Here is a 20027-nt window from a genome sequence, read left to right as displayed (position 1 = left end):
CAGGACGCAGCAGAAATGTGCCACGGCCAGATTTCCCCAGACTGTGATTTGTGTCCCACTGGTACCCACGTGAAGTTAGGGGGCACATGGATGGACTTTTTAAAAAGTTAATAGTCGTTTCTTTTCATGTATATTAAGAAAAAGTTAGTACATCAAGCTCATGGATTTTATTGTCTTCTAATGAGACATTTAAGATATTTAAGGTTGAAAAGTGAGGCATTTAAAGAAAATATAATGAGTAAATTATATTATTTGGCACAGGAAGTTGGCAAAAATTGCGAAGATGGCAGGTAGCTGGCTAAAATTCAGGAAATACTGTCCTATGAGCAAAAGAATGGGAAGAGAATTGTTTCCGCTCAAGATTAAGACCGAGGGAAGGAAGCAGCACGGCGCGTGCAGCCTCCTCTGATTCCAGGCGAGTCCCTGCCGTCACTCCCTCCGTCCTCAGCATCCTCATCCCGGTCTCAGCCCTTCGGAGCCTGGGATGCTCAGAGCAGCCCCGAGACAGAAAGGGAGGGAAAGGACCGAATGCCTGGGTATCTGGAGGTAAAGCCCGCGGTACCTTGACGACGTCTTCATCCGCAGACCTGCATTCCACAGCCTCCGACACGTCCACCACCGAACCATCCTCTTGAACGGCCACGACCTTGACGGGAACCGAAACAACCTTTCCGGTGAGAATGGCCGTGTTCAGAACCTCCGTGTCCTGTGCGGGAGAAAAGAGGGCGCGTGTCAGCCACAGGCACGCCCGTGAGCCCCGGGAGGGGTCGCCAGCAGGCTACCTCCGACCTTAGTTGTTGTTCTACAATTTACAAAACTGTCTGTGCCCTACAGACACACCTCGCACACGGCGCAATTGTTCTTTTCGATATTTGCCAAATCTTAGCTCGAGGTTCATTTGGTAAACGACGGCCTATGTTCAGGGCTTATTCACATAGTGAACACAGCCTTCGTTTTGGTTTCAAATTAGGAAAGACAGCAGCACAGAGAAGAGAAGAGAACTAGCTGCAGGTTATAAGCCTCCGCGCTCCTGAGCTGACCACCAGCGCCCTCTACCCCCAAACCTCCAAGCGCCCCCTCCTCGGGATTTCCCAGCCAAGCCTGGGAAATCACAATCCCTGGCCCACAATCCCTGCGCTAGCTATTGTGAAACTGACATCATGTTAATTTCTCTCCTCCTCTGACATCCTTCAAAGTTCTGTAGGTTTTATCTTCCTAATTTATCTCCCATCGGTCAAATTCTTGTCATCCCCAGGACCAATTCCTCCACTGAGGGAGAATCCCCCCCACTTGGACAACCATGACGGCCCCTAACTGGCCTCCCTGTGTCCACTCTCTTCACAGCAGCTGTAAGCTAATCTTTTTTATTTCAATATAATTCAGATGATTTCTCGCCTAGATTAAAACTCTTTGAAAACATCCTAGGGTTCTTAGAGATGAAGTCCAAACTCGCTGACCTGGAGGGACCTAACCCTTGCCCACCTCTCTAGCTCCTTCTTGCCCCTTCCTGCTGCCCCCATCACAGTCAAGCCTCAAACAGAGGACTTTTTTGTTCTTCCAACAGTGAATCTCATTCATGCCTTCCGCTCTTTCATACGCAGAGCTCTCTACCGAAAACACGCCTCCCTGTTCCTTCCATGCTTCAGATCTCAGCGTAAATGTCCACTTCTTTGGAGAAACAGGGCTTTTCTGCCTGTCCACAGTGTGTGTTAGCACTGCATTATTATTTCTCATAGCACCTAGTCTGTCCTGCATGTTAGTAACCACAAGCGGTCACTATATATTTATTTTGTGTTTATGTTTTAATCTCTGACTGTTCATGAGATTGTAAACTCCCCAAGGGTCAAAGCCATCATTGCTCTGACCTCCACTGCACACAGAGAACCCGGGACAGTATCTGGCATGGGAGAAGCAGTGCAGAAGAGAGCATGCATGGGTTCTGGGACTGGACTGTGTTTGAAACTGGCTCAGACTCTGATTCGGTGAGGATCTGCAGTTACAGAAAATCTGGCTCAAGTGAAATAACCCAACACGGGTTTATACGCTTCACTCATAACCAGAATTCTGGAGCTATGTGTCTGCTGGCTCTGGTCCAGTGACTCAGTGAGGGGAGGGCTACTACTTCTCTGCAGCTCTCCCGGCCACTCCCTCAACATAGCAAGATGGCATCTATCACACCAGCCATCTCCATCCACTGTCTAAGTGGGGGGAAGGCTGAGGGGGGAGGGGTCACCTGCTGCACCGGCTCCTCATCATCAGGAAGTCCAAAGCTTGTCACACGGCCAGCCCACCTGTAAAGGAGGCTGGGGAAGTGGGCTTTGATAGTGGAGCTGGTCATGGAGGAGGGCTTTGTAAATGGCTTTTTATAATCCATTAACAGCATCTGCCACAAGATATTTCCCCATGTGCCAGGGTTCCCTGATCTGAAATCCAGGGATAATAAAAGTACCTACTGTGTGGTGACCTTATGAGGATATAACGGGTCAATCTATGTACCAGATTTAGAACAGAGATGGCACATAATGAGCCACAAGAACACAATATAACAGAGATTACAGTGGATGCTGTAGAATATGTACTTCACGAATGAATTAGAGAACCACTGAGTGGGTTCACAAAGGGACTGTGGCGGAGATACTACTTCCACACTCGTCTGAAGAGAAGAAGTCAACTAGAGAAGCTGGTGGACGCTGGGCAACTCAGCTCAGCAGTGAGATTCACCAAACACTCAGCAACTGGCTCCACCAGAATGGACCAAACAGACCATCATTTCAAGTGTTCCTTTCACTCCTCGGAGCCCCTACTCTCAGCTTATGCACTGCATGGGTCCCACATTCAATGTTCTAAATCAGCCCCTCATTCTCCACCCCAAATGTGAAAAAGGGTAAGAGATGCAGTTGAATAAGAAGGAGAAGGAGGAGAAGGAGAAGAAGAAGAAGAAGAAGAAGAAGAGGAAGGGGAAGAGGAAGAAGAAGGAGAGGAGGGAGAGGAAGAGGAGGAGGGGGAAGAGGAAGAGGAAGAGAAAGAGGAAGAAGAAGAAGAAGAAAAAGGAAGAGGAAGAGGAGGAGGGGGAGGAAGAGGAAGAAGAGGAAGAGGAGGAGGAGGAAGAAGAAGAGGAAGAGGAATAGGAGGAGGAGGAGGAAGAGGAAGAGGAAGAGGAAGAGGAAGAGGAGGAGGAGGAGGAAGAGGAAGAAGAAGAAGAAGAAGAGGAAGAAGAGAGGAAGAGGAAGAGGAGGAGGAGGAGGAAGAAGAGGAGGAGGAAGAGGAAGAAGAAGAAGAAGAGGAAGAAGAAGAGGAGGAAGAGGAAGAAGAAGACGAGGAAGAGGAAGAAGAAGAGGAGGAGGAGGAAGAGGAAGAAGAGGAAGAGGAAGAAGAAGAAGAGGAAGAAGAGGAAGAAGAAGACAAGGAAGAGGAAGAGGAAGAAGAAGGAGAAGAAGGCGGCAGAGGAGGAGGAGGAGGTGAGTTCTGAGTACTTTACATGTAATAATTGCTCATTGACTTTTCCCAACAACCCTCCTAAAGTAATTACTAGTACTGTTCCCAGTTTATAGACTGTTTTTCATTGATATTAAAGCTGAAAATAGTACCTACTTGTCAATAGGAAACATCAGCTTTGTAATGAATGTTTGAAAACAATGCCAACCCAATCTACGAGAGATGAAAAACTAAGTTGTTGGCTGTTCTTTTACATATTTCTGTTCCTCTAGATGGAATCTCAAGGAGCTACACCCAAAAGAGTATAAATATAGTCCATGTTCCTGAGGATCCCATAGTCACCAGGGAGATGAAATTTATGTACTTTTACATGTAAGCTGTACAGCGAGGACAGGAAGCAGGAAGCAGTGCAGAAGCTGAGATGAGAACCTACCAAAGGCGGGATAATGGTGTGGAATAATCACAGTGTGTGCCAAGAACAGAGACAGAACCACGGTTCTAGAACAGATTGCTAAATTCAGTTCATGATACAATTGGAAAAATCAGTGTGGGTGTTTTCTGTGTGTAATAGACAGGCATTAATTTTGCTTGATGCACATCCATGGATACTGAACATCCACCCATCCTTCCTCTTTCTGAAACGACATTTCATTTTTTCCTTTGGGTATCACCCCACTCTGCTATCAATGAATGTGGCTTGGATGGCACCGACCCAGGCCACCCAATCAGGCTTCACTCACGAGCAGATTAACCAAATTGTGGTCCATCAAGGTATTCCATCTCCATGTCCACAAAGACTGATTCAAGTGAAACCCAAACAAAAGAAATCAGACACAACGGTAGGAGGCAGACAGATTCCCAGGAAAGATTTCTGGGTTCCTGAACCCAGCTACATCTGTGTCTGTTATCTTTGGAAATTTAGAGATATAAAATAAACTGTTTTACTTAAGCCACTTTTAATTGGGTGTATGTCACCTGAAACTGAAGGTCTTCACTAATGCACATGAGATTAGACAACATGCTGGGCTCTAGGGAAAGAGAAAATACAAAAATAAACATCCGTCTCTACCCTGAAGAAGCTCACAGCCTTTAAAGAAGACACTGTCATCATTTTCCCAAACTGAGTTTCAAGGGAGGTGACTTTATTTTTCATAACAACAAATCACAACCAATCGGAGCTTGTCGATTTTATTTCAAATACACTTGCGACCATGTTTCCTTCTGTAGCTTTTTCTGTGTGTGGCTGAGATTTTTGCAACAATGGTTTCCAGTGTCCACCAACAGCTTCTCAAAAATCCCAAAGGCAGTTTCGACCTGCCTCTGGCACAATGAGAAAGCAATTTGTCATATTAAATATTACATTTAAATCATCCCCTGGTGCCAGAGACTGCTAAAAATTCACCATCTATCAAAATACAACCCTTTTATTGTGTTCCTGTTTGTGCCAGCTCTAGGTTTTACGTCTTGAAACGTATTTATGTTCCTTTATGAAGATGTTTCCATTAACAATTCACTTTAGTGTGGCATCTGTGAAAATGGCAAAGTAGGGACATCTGAAAATTCTCTCCTCTGTAAAAGCAATGAGGAAATTGGCCAAAAAAAAAAAAAAAAGAGTCAAAATCAACTTTTCAGAACTCTAGAAATAAAACAAAGGCTTGTGCAGCCAGGAGAGCATTTATTCAAGAAAAATGGCTGAATCTTGGTAAAAACAGAGAATTTTGTGGCATTTTAACTTGATTCACTCCCATTCCCTACTCTCCAGCTCAGTAGTAGCTTTGAAAAATAACAACTCACATTCACAGAAAAAATACCACAATCTGACAGCCACAGAGAGCCGATCAGGGCTGGAGATCTTTCAAAACTTCATCCCCAAAGAATTGCCATTATCTGACTTGTCTGCTACTTCCCTGGAAGATCCCACTTGGAAAGCTGTCTGTATATGACCTGACTCTGAACTCACCCAGTGGGAAAAGCTTTTTATGTAGAGGTATTTGTTTGAAGCAATTACAGGCAATTAGTTAACTTCACAGCTAGCTGCCTGAGGCAGTGGATAACAGTTGTGATAAACAACAGACTAATCAAAAAGCTTAACAGGAAAAGATGAGGAATGGAATGTCCAGGGGGCTTTGAAAGGTTAATACATATTCTGGGGAATCTATAAGACCATGCTTATACTTAGGACTGTGTGCATGCCCAGGACCCCTTCATACTCAAGGAAGACCTGAGAAAGCTCTAAGCTCTCAACTCTGGTTGACCTTGAAGTTCTATGGAAGCAGGAAGTGAAAGCTAAGGCAGAGCTGTCTAATGTCTGACTGAGGATTGAAAGCATGTGTGAACACACTCAAAGAGACCCTTGGTAGTTTGGGATGCATTGATTTCAGATGCCTAAGGAAATCTCTGTCCAATCACTGGCTGACCGCCAACCTAACCAAACAGAGAATCAGTGGCCATGTGCAACAAAGAAGAGAGACTATACAGAATTCATTCACAGAAGTCACTAAACAAACAAACTACTACCACTGCTGCTACAGACAACAATGAAAACAAACCCAAGGAAGGGGACATCATCTAATTTTCAGTTGCTACCTCATATTATTTAAAATGTCCACTTTTCAACAACAACAACAACAACACATTTAGGAGACAGGCAAGAAAACAAAAAAGCATGGTCCAGCCACAGGACAAAAGCTATCAATAGAAACTGTCCTTGAAGAAGCCCAGATGTTGGATCTACTAGACAAAGATTTTAAATCAGCTATTTCAAATACATTCCAAGAACTAAAAAAAAAAAAAATCATGTCTAAAGAACTAAAGGAAAGTATGAGAAAGATGTCTCCCCAAAGACAGAATGCCAGTAAAGGGCTATAAATTATGATTAATTATGATAAAAAGAACCAAATGGAAATTCTGGAGTTGAAAAGTACAACAACTGAAATGTATCTTCTCCAATAAGTATGGGAAGAAAGTAGAAAGACATAAGAGGAGGAGATGTAGGAAATCCACAAACAAGTGAAAATGTAAAAGCTTCCTTTTAAACAACCAATTGTTCAGAGAAGAAATCACAAAAGAAATTAGAAATCACGAAAGAAATTAGAAAAATGCTTTGAGGTGAGTGAAAAAAACCCACAACATACCAAAACTTATGAGATGCAGAGAAAGTCATACTTAGACAGAAATTTATAGCTGTAAATGCCTGTGCAATAAAAGAAGAAACATCTCAAATCAGTAACCTAGACTTCCACCTTCAGGGACCAGGAATAAAATAAAAAGAGCAAACTAAACCCAAACCCAAGCAGAAATAAGAAAGAGTAGAAATAAATAAAAGGAATAGAAAACAGTATAATCAGTAAAAATAAAGCAAGAGTAAGCTATTTTGAAAGATTTAAAAATGGGCAAAGCTGTAGTTAGATTGATGAGAGAGAGAGAGATGGAATACAGACTTCTAAAATCAGGAATAAAAGAGGGACCAAGCTTATGGAACAAAAAAATCATAGAGGCCTACTAGAGCAATAGTATGCTAAAAACGAGATGCAAAAGAATAAATCCCTAGCGAGACACAAACTACCAAAACTGACTCAAGGAGAAGTTCAAATTTTGGTAGACCTATAACAAAGAGATTGAAGTAAAAATCAAAATATTTCCCACAAAGAGAAGTCCAGTACCACATGGCTTCACCAGTAAAGTCTAAAAAAATGCTTAAAGAAAAACGGTCTCCAATTTTCAGAAATTCTTCCATGAACTAGAAGAGGAAATAGTCCCCAATTTATTCAATAAGTTTTCGTCTTTTTCAGATATATGCCCAGGAGTGGGACTGTAACTCCAATTTGGAAAGACACATGCACACCAATGTTCATAGCAGCACTATTTACAATAGCCAAGACATGGAAGCAACCTAAGTGTCCACTGACAGATGAATGGATAAAGAAGATGTGGTACATATATACAATGGAATATTACTCAGCCATAAAAAAGAATGAAATAATGCCATTTGCAGCAACATGGATGGACTAGAGATTATCATAATGAGTGAAGTAAGTCATACAAAGATAAATATTATATGATATCACTTATATGTGGAATTTAAAAAATTAACACAAATGAATTTATTTACAAAACAGAAACAGATTCACAGACACAGAAAACAAACTTATGGTTCCCAAAGGGGAAAGGGGAGGGGAGGGATAAATTAGGAGCTTGGGATTATCAGATGCACACCACTATATATAAAATAGATAAATAACAAGGATTTACTCTACAGCACAAGGAACTATATCCAATATCTCTTAATAACCTATAATGGAAAAGAATCCAAAAATATGTATGTATAACTGAATCACTTTGCTGAACATCTGAAACTAACACAATATTGTAAATCATCTATACTTCAATTAAAAGAAAAAATTCCTTATCCATGTACAAACATTGAAACAGAATTTTCATGTAAATCACAAAGAAAATTTAATGGACTTACAAAAACATCTAATGTTTTCTTAAATAAAGTTTCTCATCTCACTGTTTAAAAAAAGAAGAAAAGTTCACTGTTTTTAGCTATGAAAATCTAGGGGTAGCATGTTACCTTTTTTTTCAACATCTTTATTGGAGTATAATTGCTCTACAATGGTGTGTTAGCTTCTGCTGTATAACAAAGTGAATCAGCCATACATATCCCCATATCACTTCCCTCTTGCGTCTCCCTCCCACACTCCCTATCCCACCCCGCTAGGTGGTCACAAAGCACCGAGCTGATCTCCCTGTGCTATGCAGCTGCTTCCCACCAGCCATCCATTCTACACTTGGTAGTGTATATATGTCCATGCCACTCTCTCACCTCATCCCATCCCACCCTTCCCACTCCCCATGTCCTCAAGTCCACTCTCCATGTCTGCATCCTTATTCCTGTCCTGCCGCTAGGTTCTTCAGAACTTTTTTTTTTACATTCCATATATATGTGTTAGCATATAGTATTTGTTTTTCTTTCTGACTTACTTCACTCTGTATGACAGACTCTAGGTCTATCCACCTCACTACAAATAACTCAATTTCGTTTCTTTTTATGGCTGAGTAATATTCCATTGTATATATGTGCCACATCTTCTTTATCCATTCATCTGTTGATAGACACTTAAGTTGCTTCCATGTCCTGGCTATCGTAAATAGTGCTGCAGTGAACATTGTGGTACATGACTCTTTTTGATTTATGGTATTCTCAGGGTATATGCCCAGTAGTGGGATTGCTGGGTAGTATGTAGCTCTATTTTTAGTTTTTTAAGGAACCTCCATACTGTTCTCCATAGTGGCTGTATCAAGTTACACTCCCACCAACAGTGCAAGAGGGTTCCCTTTTCTCCACACCCTCTCCAGCATTTACTGTTTGTAGACTTTTTTGGGCAACAGACTGTTGTGGCCTCTCCTATTGCGGAGCACAGGCTCTGGACGTGCAGGCTCAATGACCATGGCTCACGGGCCCAGCCACTCCACGGCATGTAGGATCTTCCCGGACCGGAGCACGAACCCATGTCCCCTGCATCGGTAGGCGGACTCTGAACCACTGTGCCACCTGGGAAGCCTTGTTTGTAGACTTTTTGATGATGGCCATTCTGACCAGTGTGAGGTGATACCTCATTGTAGTTTTGATTTGCATTTCTCTAATGATTAGTGATGTTGAGCATTCTTTCATGTGTTTGTTGGCAATCTGTATATCTTCTTTGGAGAAATGCCTGTTTAGGTCTTCTGCCCATTTTTGGATTGGGTTGTTTGTTTTTTTGATATTGAGCTGCATGAGCTGCTTGTATATTTTGGAGATTAATCCTTTGTCAGTTGCTTAGTTTGCAAATATTTTCCCCCATTCTGAGGGTTGTCTTTTTGTCTTGTTTATGGTTTCCTTTTCTGTGCAAAAGCTTTGAATTTTCATTAGGTCCCATTTGTTTATTTTTATTTCCCTTTCTCTAGGAGGTGGGTCAAAAAGGATCTTGCTGTGATTTATGTCATAGAGTGTTCTGCCTATGTTTTCCACTGAGAGTTTTGTAGTGTCTGGCTTTACATTTAGGTCTTTAATCCATTTTGAGTTTATTTTTGTGTATGGTGTTAGGAAGTGTTCTAATTTCATTCGTTTACATGTAAATGTCCAGTTTCCCCAGCACCACTTATTGAAGACGCTGTCTTTTCTCCATCGTATATTCTTTCCTCCTTTATCAAAGATAAGTTGACCATATGTGCATGGGTTTATCTCTGGGCTTTCTATCCTGTTCCATTGATCTATATTTCTGCTTTTGTGCCAGTACCATACTGTCTTGATTACTGTAGCTTTGTAGTGTAGTCGAAAGTCAAGGAACCTGATTCCTCCAGCTCCATTTTTCCTTCTCAAGATTCCTTTTGCTATTCGGGGTCTTTTGTGTTTCCATACAAATTGTGAAATTTTTTGTTGTAGTTCTGTGAAAAATGCCATTGGTAGTTTGATAGGGATTGCACTGAATCTGTAGATTGCTTTGGGTAGTAGAGTCATTTTCATAATATTGATTCTTCCAATCCAAGAACATGATATATCTCTCCATCTGTTTTTATCATCTTTAATTTCTTTCATCAGTGTCTTATAGTTTTCTGCATACAGGTCTTTTGTCTCCTTAGGTAGGTTTATCCCTCAGTATTTCGTTTTTTTTGTTGCAGTGGTAAATGGGAGTGTTTCCTTAATTTCTCCTTAAGATTTTTTGTCATTAGTGTATAGGAATGCAAGAGATTTTTGTGCATTAATTTTGTATCCTGCTACTTTACCAAATTCATTGATTAGCTCTAGTAGTTTTCTGGTAGCATCTTTAGGATTCTCTATGTATAGGATCATGTCATCTGCAAACAGAGACAGTTTTACTTCTTTTTTGACTTGGATTCCTTTTACTTCTTTTTCTCCTCTGAATGCTGCGGCTAAAACTTCCAAAACTGCATTGAATAATGGTAAGAGTGGGCAACTTTGTCTTGTTCCTGATCTTAGAGGAAATGCTTTCAGTTTTTCACCATTGAGAATGATATTGGGTTTGTCATATATGGCCTTTATTATGTTGAGATAAGTTCCCTCTATGCCTACTTCCTGGAGGGTTTTTATCATAAATCAGTGTTGAATATTGTCAAAAGCTTTTTCTGCATCTATTGAGTTGATCATATGGTTTTTCTCCTTCAATTTGTTAATATGGTGTATCACATTGATTACTTTCCATATATTGAAGAATTCTTGCATTCCTGGGATAAACCCCACTTGATCAGGGTGTATGATCCTTTTAATGTGCTGTTAGATTCTGTTTGCTAGTATTTTGTTGAGGGTTTTTGCATCTATGTTCATCAGTGACATTGGCCTGTAGTTTTCTTTTTTTTTGTGACATCTTTGTCTGGTTTTGGTATCAGGGTGATGGTGGCCTCGTAGAATGAGCTTGGGAGTGTTCTTCCCTCGGCTATATTTTGGAAGAGTTTGAGAAGGACAGGTGTTAGCTCTTCTCTAAATGTTTGATAGAATTCGCCTGTGAAGCCATCTGGTCCTGGGCTTTTGTTTGTTGGAAGATTTTTAATCACTATTTCAATTTCAGTGCTTGTGACTGGTCTGTTTACATTTTCTATTTCTTCCTGGTTCAGTCTTGGAAGGTTGTGCTTTTCTAAGAATTTGTCCATTTCTTCCAGGTTGTCCATAGTATTGGCATATAGTTGCTTGTAGTAATCTCTCATGATCCTTTGTATTTCTGCAGTGTCAGTTGTTACTTCTCCTTTTTCATTTCTAAGTCTATTGGTCCGAGTCTTCTCCCTTTTTTTCTTGATGAGTCTGGCTAATGGTTTATCAATTTTGTTTATCTTCTCAAAGAACCAGCTTTTAGTTTTATTGACCTTTGCTATCGTTTTCTTCATTTATTTCTGATCTGATCTTTATGATTTCTTTCCTTCCGCTAACTTTGGGGTTTTTTGTTCTTCTTTCTCTAATTGCTCTAGGTGTAAGGTTAGGTTGTTTATTTGAGACGTTTCTTGTTCCTTGAGGTAGGATTGTATTGCTATAAACTTCCCGCTTAGAACTGCTTTTGCTGCGTCGCACAGGTTTTGGGTCATTGTATTTTCATTGTCATTTGTTTCTAGGTATTTTCTGATTTCCTCTTTGATTTCTTCAGTGATATCTTGGTTATGTAGTAGTGTATTGTTCAGCCTCCATATGTTTGTATCTTTTACAGTTTTTTTCATGTAATTGATATCTAGTCTTACAGCGTTGTGGTTGGAAAAGATACTTGAAACGATTTCAATTTTCTTAAATTTACCAAGGCTTGATTTGTGACCCAAGATATGATCTATCCTGGAGAATGTTCCATGAGCACTTGAGAAGAAAGTGTATTCTGTTGTTTTTGGATGGAATGTCCTATAAATATCAATTAAGTCCATCTTGCTTAATGTGTCATTTAAAGCTTGTGTTTCCTTATTTATTTCCATTTTGGATGCTCTGTCTATTGGTGAAAGAGGGGTGTTAAAGTCCCCTACTATGATTGTGTTACTGTCGATTTCCCCTTTTATGGCTGTTAGCATTTGCCTTAGGTATTGAGGTGCTCCTATGTTGGGTGCATAAATATTTACAATTGTTATATCTTCTTCTTGGATTGATCCCTTGATCATTATGGAGTGTCCTTCTTTGTCTCTTGTAATAGTCTTTATTTTAAAGTCTATTTTGTCTGATATGAGAATTGCTACTCCAGCTTTCTTTTGATTTCCATTTGCATGAAATATCTTTTTCCATCCCCTCATTTTCAGTCTGTATGTGTCCCTAGGTCTGAAGTGGGTCTCTTGTAGACAGCATATATACGGGTCTTGTTTTTGTATCCATTCAGCCAGTCTATGTCTTTTGGTTGGAGCATTTAATCCATTTACATTTAAGGTAATTATCAATATGTACGTTCCTATTAGCATTTTCTTAATTGTTTTGGGTTTCTTATTGTAGGTGTTTTCCTTCTCTTGCGTTTCCTGCCTAGAGAAGTTCCTTTAGCATTTGTTGTAAAGCTGGTTTTGTGGTGCTGAATTCTCTTAGCTTTTGCTTGTCTATAAAGGGTTTAATTTCTCCGTCAAATCTGAATCAGATCCTTGCTGGGTAGAGTAATCTTGGTTGTAGGTTTTTCCCTTTCATCACTTTAAATATGTCCTGCCAGTCCCTTCTGGCTTGCAGAGTTTCTGCTGAAAGATCAGCTGTTAACCTTATGGGGATTCCCTTGTATGTTATTTGTTGCTTTTCCCTTGCTGCTTTTAATATTTTTTCTTTGTATTTAATTTTTGACAGTTTGATTAATATGTGTCTTGGCCTGTTTCTCTTTGGGTTTATCCTGTATGGGACTCTCTGTGCTTCCTCCACTTGATTGACTATTTCCTTTCCCATATTAGGGAATTTTTCAACTATAATCTCCTCAAATATTTTCTCAGTCCCCTTCTTTTTCTCTTCTTCCTCTGGGACCCCGATAATTCGAATGTTGGTGCATTTAATGTAGTCCCAGAGGTCTCTGAGACTGTCCTCAATTCTTTTCATTCTTTCTTCTTTATTCAGCTCTGTGGTAGTTATTTCCACTATTTTATCTTCCAGGTCACTTATCCTTTCTTCTGCCTCAGTTATTCTGCTATTGATTCCTTCTAGAGAATTTTTTATTTCATTTATTGTGTTGTTCATCATTGTTTGTTTGCTCTTTAGTTCTTCTAGGTCATTGTTACACGTTTCTTGTATTTTCTCCATTCTATTTCCAAGATTCTGGATCATCTTTACTGTCATTACTCTGAATTCTTTTTCAGGTAGACTGCCTATTTCCTCTTCATTTGTTTGGTCTGGTGGGTTTTTACCTTGCTCCTTCATCTGCTGTTTATTTCTATGTCTTCTCATTTTGCTTAACTTACTGTGTTTGGGGTCTCCTTTCCACAGGCTGCAGGTTTGTAGTTCCCGTTGTTTTTGGTGTCTGTCCCCAGAGGGTAAGGTTGGTTCAGTGGGTTGTGTAGGCTTCCTGGTGGAGGGGACTGGTGCCTGTGTTCTGGTGGATGAGGCTGGATCTCGTCTTTCTGGTGGGCAGGACCACGTCTGGTGTTGTGTGTGTCTGTGAACTTACTATGATTTTATGCAGCCTCTCTGCTAATGGGTGGGGTTGTGTTCCTGTCTTGCTAGTTGTTTGGCATGGGGTGTCCAGCACTGGAACTTGCTGGTCACTGAGTGGAGCTGGGTCTTAGCTTTGAGACGGAGATCTCTGGGAGATCTCTCGTCGATTGACATTATGTGGGGTCGGGAGGTCTCTGATGGACCAATGTCCTGAATTTGGCTCTCCCACCTGAGAGGCTCAGGCCTGACAGCTGGCCGGAGCACCAAGACCCTGGAGAAGATGGGCTATGAGTTCGGTGTCAGCCACTGCCCTGTTGTAGCTGTCTCAGCTGTCTCCAAAGGTCCCCCAGATACATTGGGTTATTCCACCATTCCTCAGAACTTGCACATGCCAGTCTGGGATTTGTAGATGTCCTCCTGATACTCTTAATTGAAATACCTTTGCATTCATGGTGGTGAGAGATACGCTAATAGTCTTGGTTCTCTGCAGTTCAGAGGCTGGGACAGTCTGAGCCTTCATGTGGCCAAGTCAGGAGCAGCTGGCCACTGGTCCCAAAGTGATCACATGTCAGATTCCAAGAAGGCTTTCTGTAGCGCCCGAGCAGTGGTCCCAAGCAGCCGCTCCACTCAGCTGCAGCACTCTGACTGGGGAACTCGGTGGGACCCTCAAACGAGGATTTCTGCTGGCCCTAGAGCCTGACTTGCCCACCCAGGCAAGGAGCTGAGGAGAGCGTCTCCCGGCCCCGTGTCACCAGAGCGTGGACACCTGGAAGCTGCGCGGCCAACAGCGCGGGAGCTGAGAGGTGGGTCTGCGTGTAACTTTTCAGCGTATTATTTTGACTACATACTCTCAGGCTAAAGATAAAAGTAACTTTCAACACATTGAATTCTGTTTAGGTTGTTTTCCACAGCAGTATGGGTTAGCAATTCCAAAACTACTTTAGTGTGTTCTAGGATGGAGCAAGTAATATATGTTGGTTAATGAGAGCCGGGTTTCTCACTGCCAGAGAAGTGAGTTTAAAAATGGAAAGAAGAGTGCACTCTGTGGTCATGAGTTGGAATTAGAAACACCAGCATGAACTCCTGGGGGAAGGTGGGTGTAGGCGTGTTTATATGTGTGTAAATGTAGGTGTGTGTGTGTATGTATGTACTTTCCTAGTTCCGTTCACTGAGAGGGCTTAGATACAGACAATGGTGCCTTAGTAATCAGCACACCTAGACCCAGATTTTAGTTCTAAACACCATTCTCTAAGAAAGGAAACAGAGCTCCTTAGAGAAATGGCTGATTCCAGGGCCGAGGGCCAGAAAGTACAAGATAAAGAGCCTAAAATATATTGTGGACCCAGAAGGTAACAAAGTGCTCGAACAGGTGTCAAAAGGACCCAGGAGACAGCTTGAAGGAGCTCCCACTGGCCAACCTGGGACAATTTTACAACACTACAAATAACTGTAAGTGCTAATAATATAACATAAGATATATAATATATTATATGTGATACACAATAAGCTTCTGAGTCCATACTGATACAAACAAACGAACAGAGGAGAAAGAAAACTTCATTCTTCGGGTAGAATTCCAACTAATAAATGTAAGACAGAATGATGAAATTAGAATACCGTCATCTGGCAGCCACCATTTATGACTATAATTGTTTCAGGCAGGGATCATTATGGACGCTGCTAGTGATTAAAAGTACGATAAGAAGGAGGATATTTGTAGAGTGTCAGCGTACCTTTGTGCAAGAGACTTATTAATTTCAAAGAGAAAAGACAGTAACTTTATGGTACCAAAAGCTAGCATGCATCACATTATCCACGTGATCAAAGATAAAGCCACTAGTAATGGGATAAAGAGGCATCACATGTCCTGAAAGAGGATATAACATTTTCTGAAGTGTTCTCCCTCACCACCCCCAACAAAAAAAGGGACTCTCATAACGAAGAAACATCAGACAAACCTAAATTATGGGGCATTCTACAAAAGCGTTGGTCTGTACATTTCAAGTACATCATAGCCTGAAAGACAAGGACTGAGAAACCTCCAGATCAAAGAGGAATAAGAGACATAACAAAGGTGTGTGTGATCCTAGATCAGATCCTCAAACGAGAAAAAATACTTTCCTTTGGCTTTCATGACTGTTGGTGGGACAATCGATGAAGTTTGAACAAGGTCTGGGGATGACATAAATCTTAGTACCAGTATTAATTTCCTGATTTTGATAATTTCACTCTACTTACGGAAGGGCTTGGGGGCAATTCACACTGAAGTATGTACAGGTAAAGGATCATTGTGTGTACAACTCTCAAACATTTCATAAAAACAGTAATAATGTGTGTTTGTGTAGAGAAGATGTTAACATCTGGGGAATTTCGGTGGAAGTATTTGGCAAATGCATTTATTCAGGTTCATGGGAAATTTTTAAATCACATGAAGAACCAAAAGAACCTACAATAAAAGCAAATCAATGAATAAATGAACAAAGATAGAAGATATGGTACGTCCCTACTGAACGTAATTCATGACAATTCCTTAAACACTTAGATAAGTGTCTGGTACCATGCTAAGTGATTTACATGCATTACCTGTTAATAATGAATAATTATAATAAATACAGTATAATATGAATTAACATCTAACAACAAAAAAAGCAGTACAGAACGGGGCCTGGTATGTCTTGATAAATATTAATTGGTTTTACTAATCTCATTTAATCCTCAAACATCCCTATTGAAGGATTACTAGTTTCATTCTCATTTTACGAACGGGGGAACCAAAACTGACAAGGATTCCTTAATCTGGCCAGAATCACTCTTCTGCTAAGCCGCCCAGCCAGGGTGTGGATCCAAGCCCGCTGCCCTGGCTGCCGTGCTAGCTCTCCTCCCAGCCTCTCACTGGTAAAATGGACCTAACAATCTACTTGGTCTCACTCAAAAGTTCTAAGGATATGATAGATTTGTAGAGGCTTTGATTTTAAAACCGATAAAAAGACGTTTTACAAATGTGAGGATTACATTTTAGTAGAGATGGCCAAGTAGTCCCCAAGCCCCAAGCCATGACCACATGTGGCTTCTGGTATGTTCCACTCCAGACTGTCCCCCAGCCTGTGAAGTTCTGGATCTGCAAGACAGCTGTAAACTTCGCTCAGACATAAGCAAGATGTTGGCTCCAACTGAAATAATGGCTCTCAGTCCCACTGTTTGTATTATATAACTGCAGTCAGCCCAGTTCTTTCTCTCTGGGTAGTTATTTTTGGATTCTGGTCATTTATTATACACAAAGCAGTAAGTGATTTCAAAACTCAGCTCTTTATGAATCCTTGAATAACACGAGGAAAGTTTTCTCAAACAGGATAGTACTGCGAAAATCCTATCCAGACGTCTTAGCTTTGAGGGAAGAAGCAGAAGTTATTCGGAAGGAGTTTCCATCAGGCATCACCAGTGCCCTGGGCAGGCCCATCACTGTGGGTAACCACGAGCATGAGGGGGAAAATGCTCCTTAATGGACATGATTAGGGGTCACACACAGGAAAGATGGCTGTGCAATGGGCCTTAAAGTCAAATTTATCTCCAGGGCCGACACGACAGGCTATCCATGGGTGAGTCCCTACACCTCTCTGTAGGAAGGGAGGTTCTACAGGGAACGAAGGCTGGGCCAATGAAAGCCATGAAGAGACTGAACTCCATGGGGACAGGGACCAGGTTTCTTTTCTTCCTGTGACCCCCGCACTGCCTGGGATGCAGTTAAGATCTCAAACGTAGCTGAAGCCATCCAACTGTGATGTGAGAGTCAAAGACAGAGAACACACAGCTTTAGAACAGAGCAAAACAGAGAGGGGGGAAGACAAAGAAAACACACAAGTTTGACAAACGCCAGTCAGACAGAGACAGCGTGAGACAGGGGCAGAGAGAACAACAGAGCACAAGAAGCTGAGACACACAGAGACAGTCACAGAGGCAATGTGAAAGGTGGAGAGGCAGAGCGACAGAACCCACAGAAATTAAATTCCACTCCCAGGCATTCCTGTTTCCTCTGCTTCCCCCAATTCAGGTGGGTCCAGTTTATCCACACCTCTGAGCTCCAACGCTGAATCATAATTATACGTGTTTTCTCCAATTCATTCCTCTACTTAACTATTAGCACTTCCTTAATTACAACTGTAACCTGTAAATAGTGTTTTTTGTTGTCTGGGGAAGGGGGGTGACAACTTCTCATCCAGCTTGAAGTAAATTAAAATTTAACACAATTTTCAGTTGCCAGAGACTCAGAAAGCAAGTGACATCGGTTCAATTAAAATCGAAACCAGATCTGATGGTACTAATGAGAGAAATTGTTCCCGAGGAAAAGCTCAGCTCTGTTGAAACCCAAGCCCACGATAATAACTTTATTTTAATATGGCTAAGCCCTCCTGTGCAGTGACTGTGAACTGGCTGGTGCTTTGATGAGTGCAATGACGGGTTAGATGCTTGGCTGGAGGCGTTGGGCTGATTCTCAATGCTTAAGTCAGACCCCATGTGTGGAAGGATGGAGAAGAAAGGGAGAGAGAGGGAGGGAGATGGGGAGGGAGAGAGAGAGATGGAGAGGAAGAAGGGAAGGGGAGGGAGAGGAAGAGCTTCTGGTCCAAAAGAGAGAGAAAGAAACACTGAGAACTTAGGGCCCTACACAGAGAGAAAGAGACAGAGAGCATGAAACAGACAGGGAGATAGAGAGAGAAAGACAGATTGGGTGAGAGGACACAGGGACACGGACAAATGGGGGGGAAAGGCAGAGAGCCAGCGAGTCAAGAAATGAAGCCAGGCCATGATTGGCAGGAAGGAAGACAGGGACAGAGGCAACGGGAAAGAGAGGGAAAAAAAGACCTGGAGCTTGTGAGTCACAGCGCTTTCTGCTACAAACGAACAAAAGTGGCTCAGTGCACGTGCTGAAGGACTCACCTGCCCCAGGCCAGCCCTCTCCACCTTTGCACCCTGGGCCCGTTCACCTGCAGCTGATCCCGCCCAGCTCCAGATCGGAGGATCATTGTCACATGCTGGGACAGTGGGCAAAATGCCCCTGGAAATGGGGTGCACCCACCAGGGTTCTCAACATGGTCATACCCACCAAGTCTTCCCAGTAGAGCTCAACACAGCTAAAAACGCTTGTTCAGCTCAAGGCATGGTTGGGCATAAAAGTAATCGAAAAGCAACAAAAATTAGCAGGCTCTGTGGAATACTTTCGATGTGTGGGCTCCATGTATGTAATAGGGAAGAACAAATCGGACCATACGGAATCTGTTCCTTTTACTTTAACCTCTGTATTCTAATGCTTTTGCTACAAGTTAAGAATGCTGCCTCTAGCCTAAAATACACAGGAGAGCCCATTCTCAAGGCTCTGACCTTTAAAGGTGTAATACTTTCCCATTCACATAGAGATAAAAAGTTGCAGAACAGAGAATAACATTTATCCCATTGGAGTTTTATAGATACATTTATAGATACATTCTTGCAGATACAGCTGCCAGAACAAAGGAGTCTGACACCAAGAAATCTGTAACAACTAACCACACCACCTGCTCTTTTAATATAAAAGAAGCCTGAATTCTAACTCAGGTAAGATGGTTCTTTGGGACACTTGTCCACCGCCTTCTCAGTCTGCTGGCTTTCCAGCAAGGTCTCTAGTCCTTGCCCCAACAATTCGTCTCTCTCTACTTATTGATTTGTCGTGTGGTGAGTAGTAGGAGCTTGGACTCGGTAACATGTACACCTTACATAGCTTTGTTCGTTTAATTCTGAGAGTGAATCTATGAGGAGGAACTCTTATCATCCCCATTTTACAGATGAGAATGTGGAGGCACAAAAAAGCACACCAGAATTTATATCACTATATATTTGATTAATATAGTAAATATCTCATTGTACTATTAGAAATTATATTACTAAAACCCAGAAAGTCTCACTCTAGAGTCTGTGCCCTTATCCACTGTGCTATTCTGCTTATTAAGAATAATATCAAGGTGATGGGACTTCCCTGGTGGCGCAGTGGTTAAGAATCTGCCTGCCAATGCAGGGGACACGGGTTCGAGCCCTGGTCCGGGAAGATCCCACATGCTGCAGAGAAACTAAGCCCACGTGCCAAAACTACTGAGCCTGCGCTCTAGAACCGCGAGCCACAACTACTGAGCCCGCGCGTCACAACTACTGAAGCCCGCGCACCTAGAGCCCGTGCTCTGCAACAAGAGAAGCCACTGCAGTGAGAAGCCTGCGCACCACGATGAAGAGTAGCCCCCGCTCCCCCCAACTAGAGAAAGCCCGCGCGCAGCAAAGAAGACCCAATGCAGCCAAAAATAAATAAATAAATAAAATTTATTCTAAAAAAGAATGAAGAACCTAGGGGTAAGACGGGAATAAAGACACAGACCTACTAGAGAATGGACTTGAGGATATGGGGAGGGGGAAGGGTAAGCTGTGACAAAGTGAGAGAGTGGCATGGACATGTATACACTACCAAACGTAAGGTAGATAGTTAGTGGGAAGCAGC

The 20027-nt window shown here is 41.9% G+C and overlaps 1 protein-coding gene across 1 annotated transcript in view; it reads right to left on the bottom strand.

The window, feature by feature from the left end:
* TMEM132B (transmembrane protein 132B) overlaps positions 1-20027 on the bottom strand; it is a 386360-nt gene that overhangs the window by 38097 nt on the left and 328236 nt on the right. Inside the window, 1 exon segment of the mRNA XM_032603526.1 lies at positions 563-706. Within this exon segment, the coding sequence (XP_032459417.1) occupies positions 563-706 (144 nt within the window).

The sequence above is a fragment of the Phocoena sinus genome, chromosome 14, assembly GCF_008692025.1.
Source record: "Phocoena sinus isolate mPhoSin1 chromosome 14, mPhoSin1.pri, whole genome shotgun sequence".
In the NCBI taxonomy this organism is placed as follows: Eukaryota; Metazoa; Chordata; class Mammalia; order Artiodactyla; family Phocoenidae; genus Phocoena; species Phocoena sinus.
Note: the sequence above shows the minus strand (reverse complement) of the source record. Positions and strands in the feature narration are given on the sequence as shown.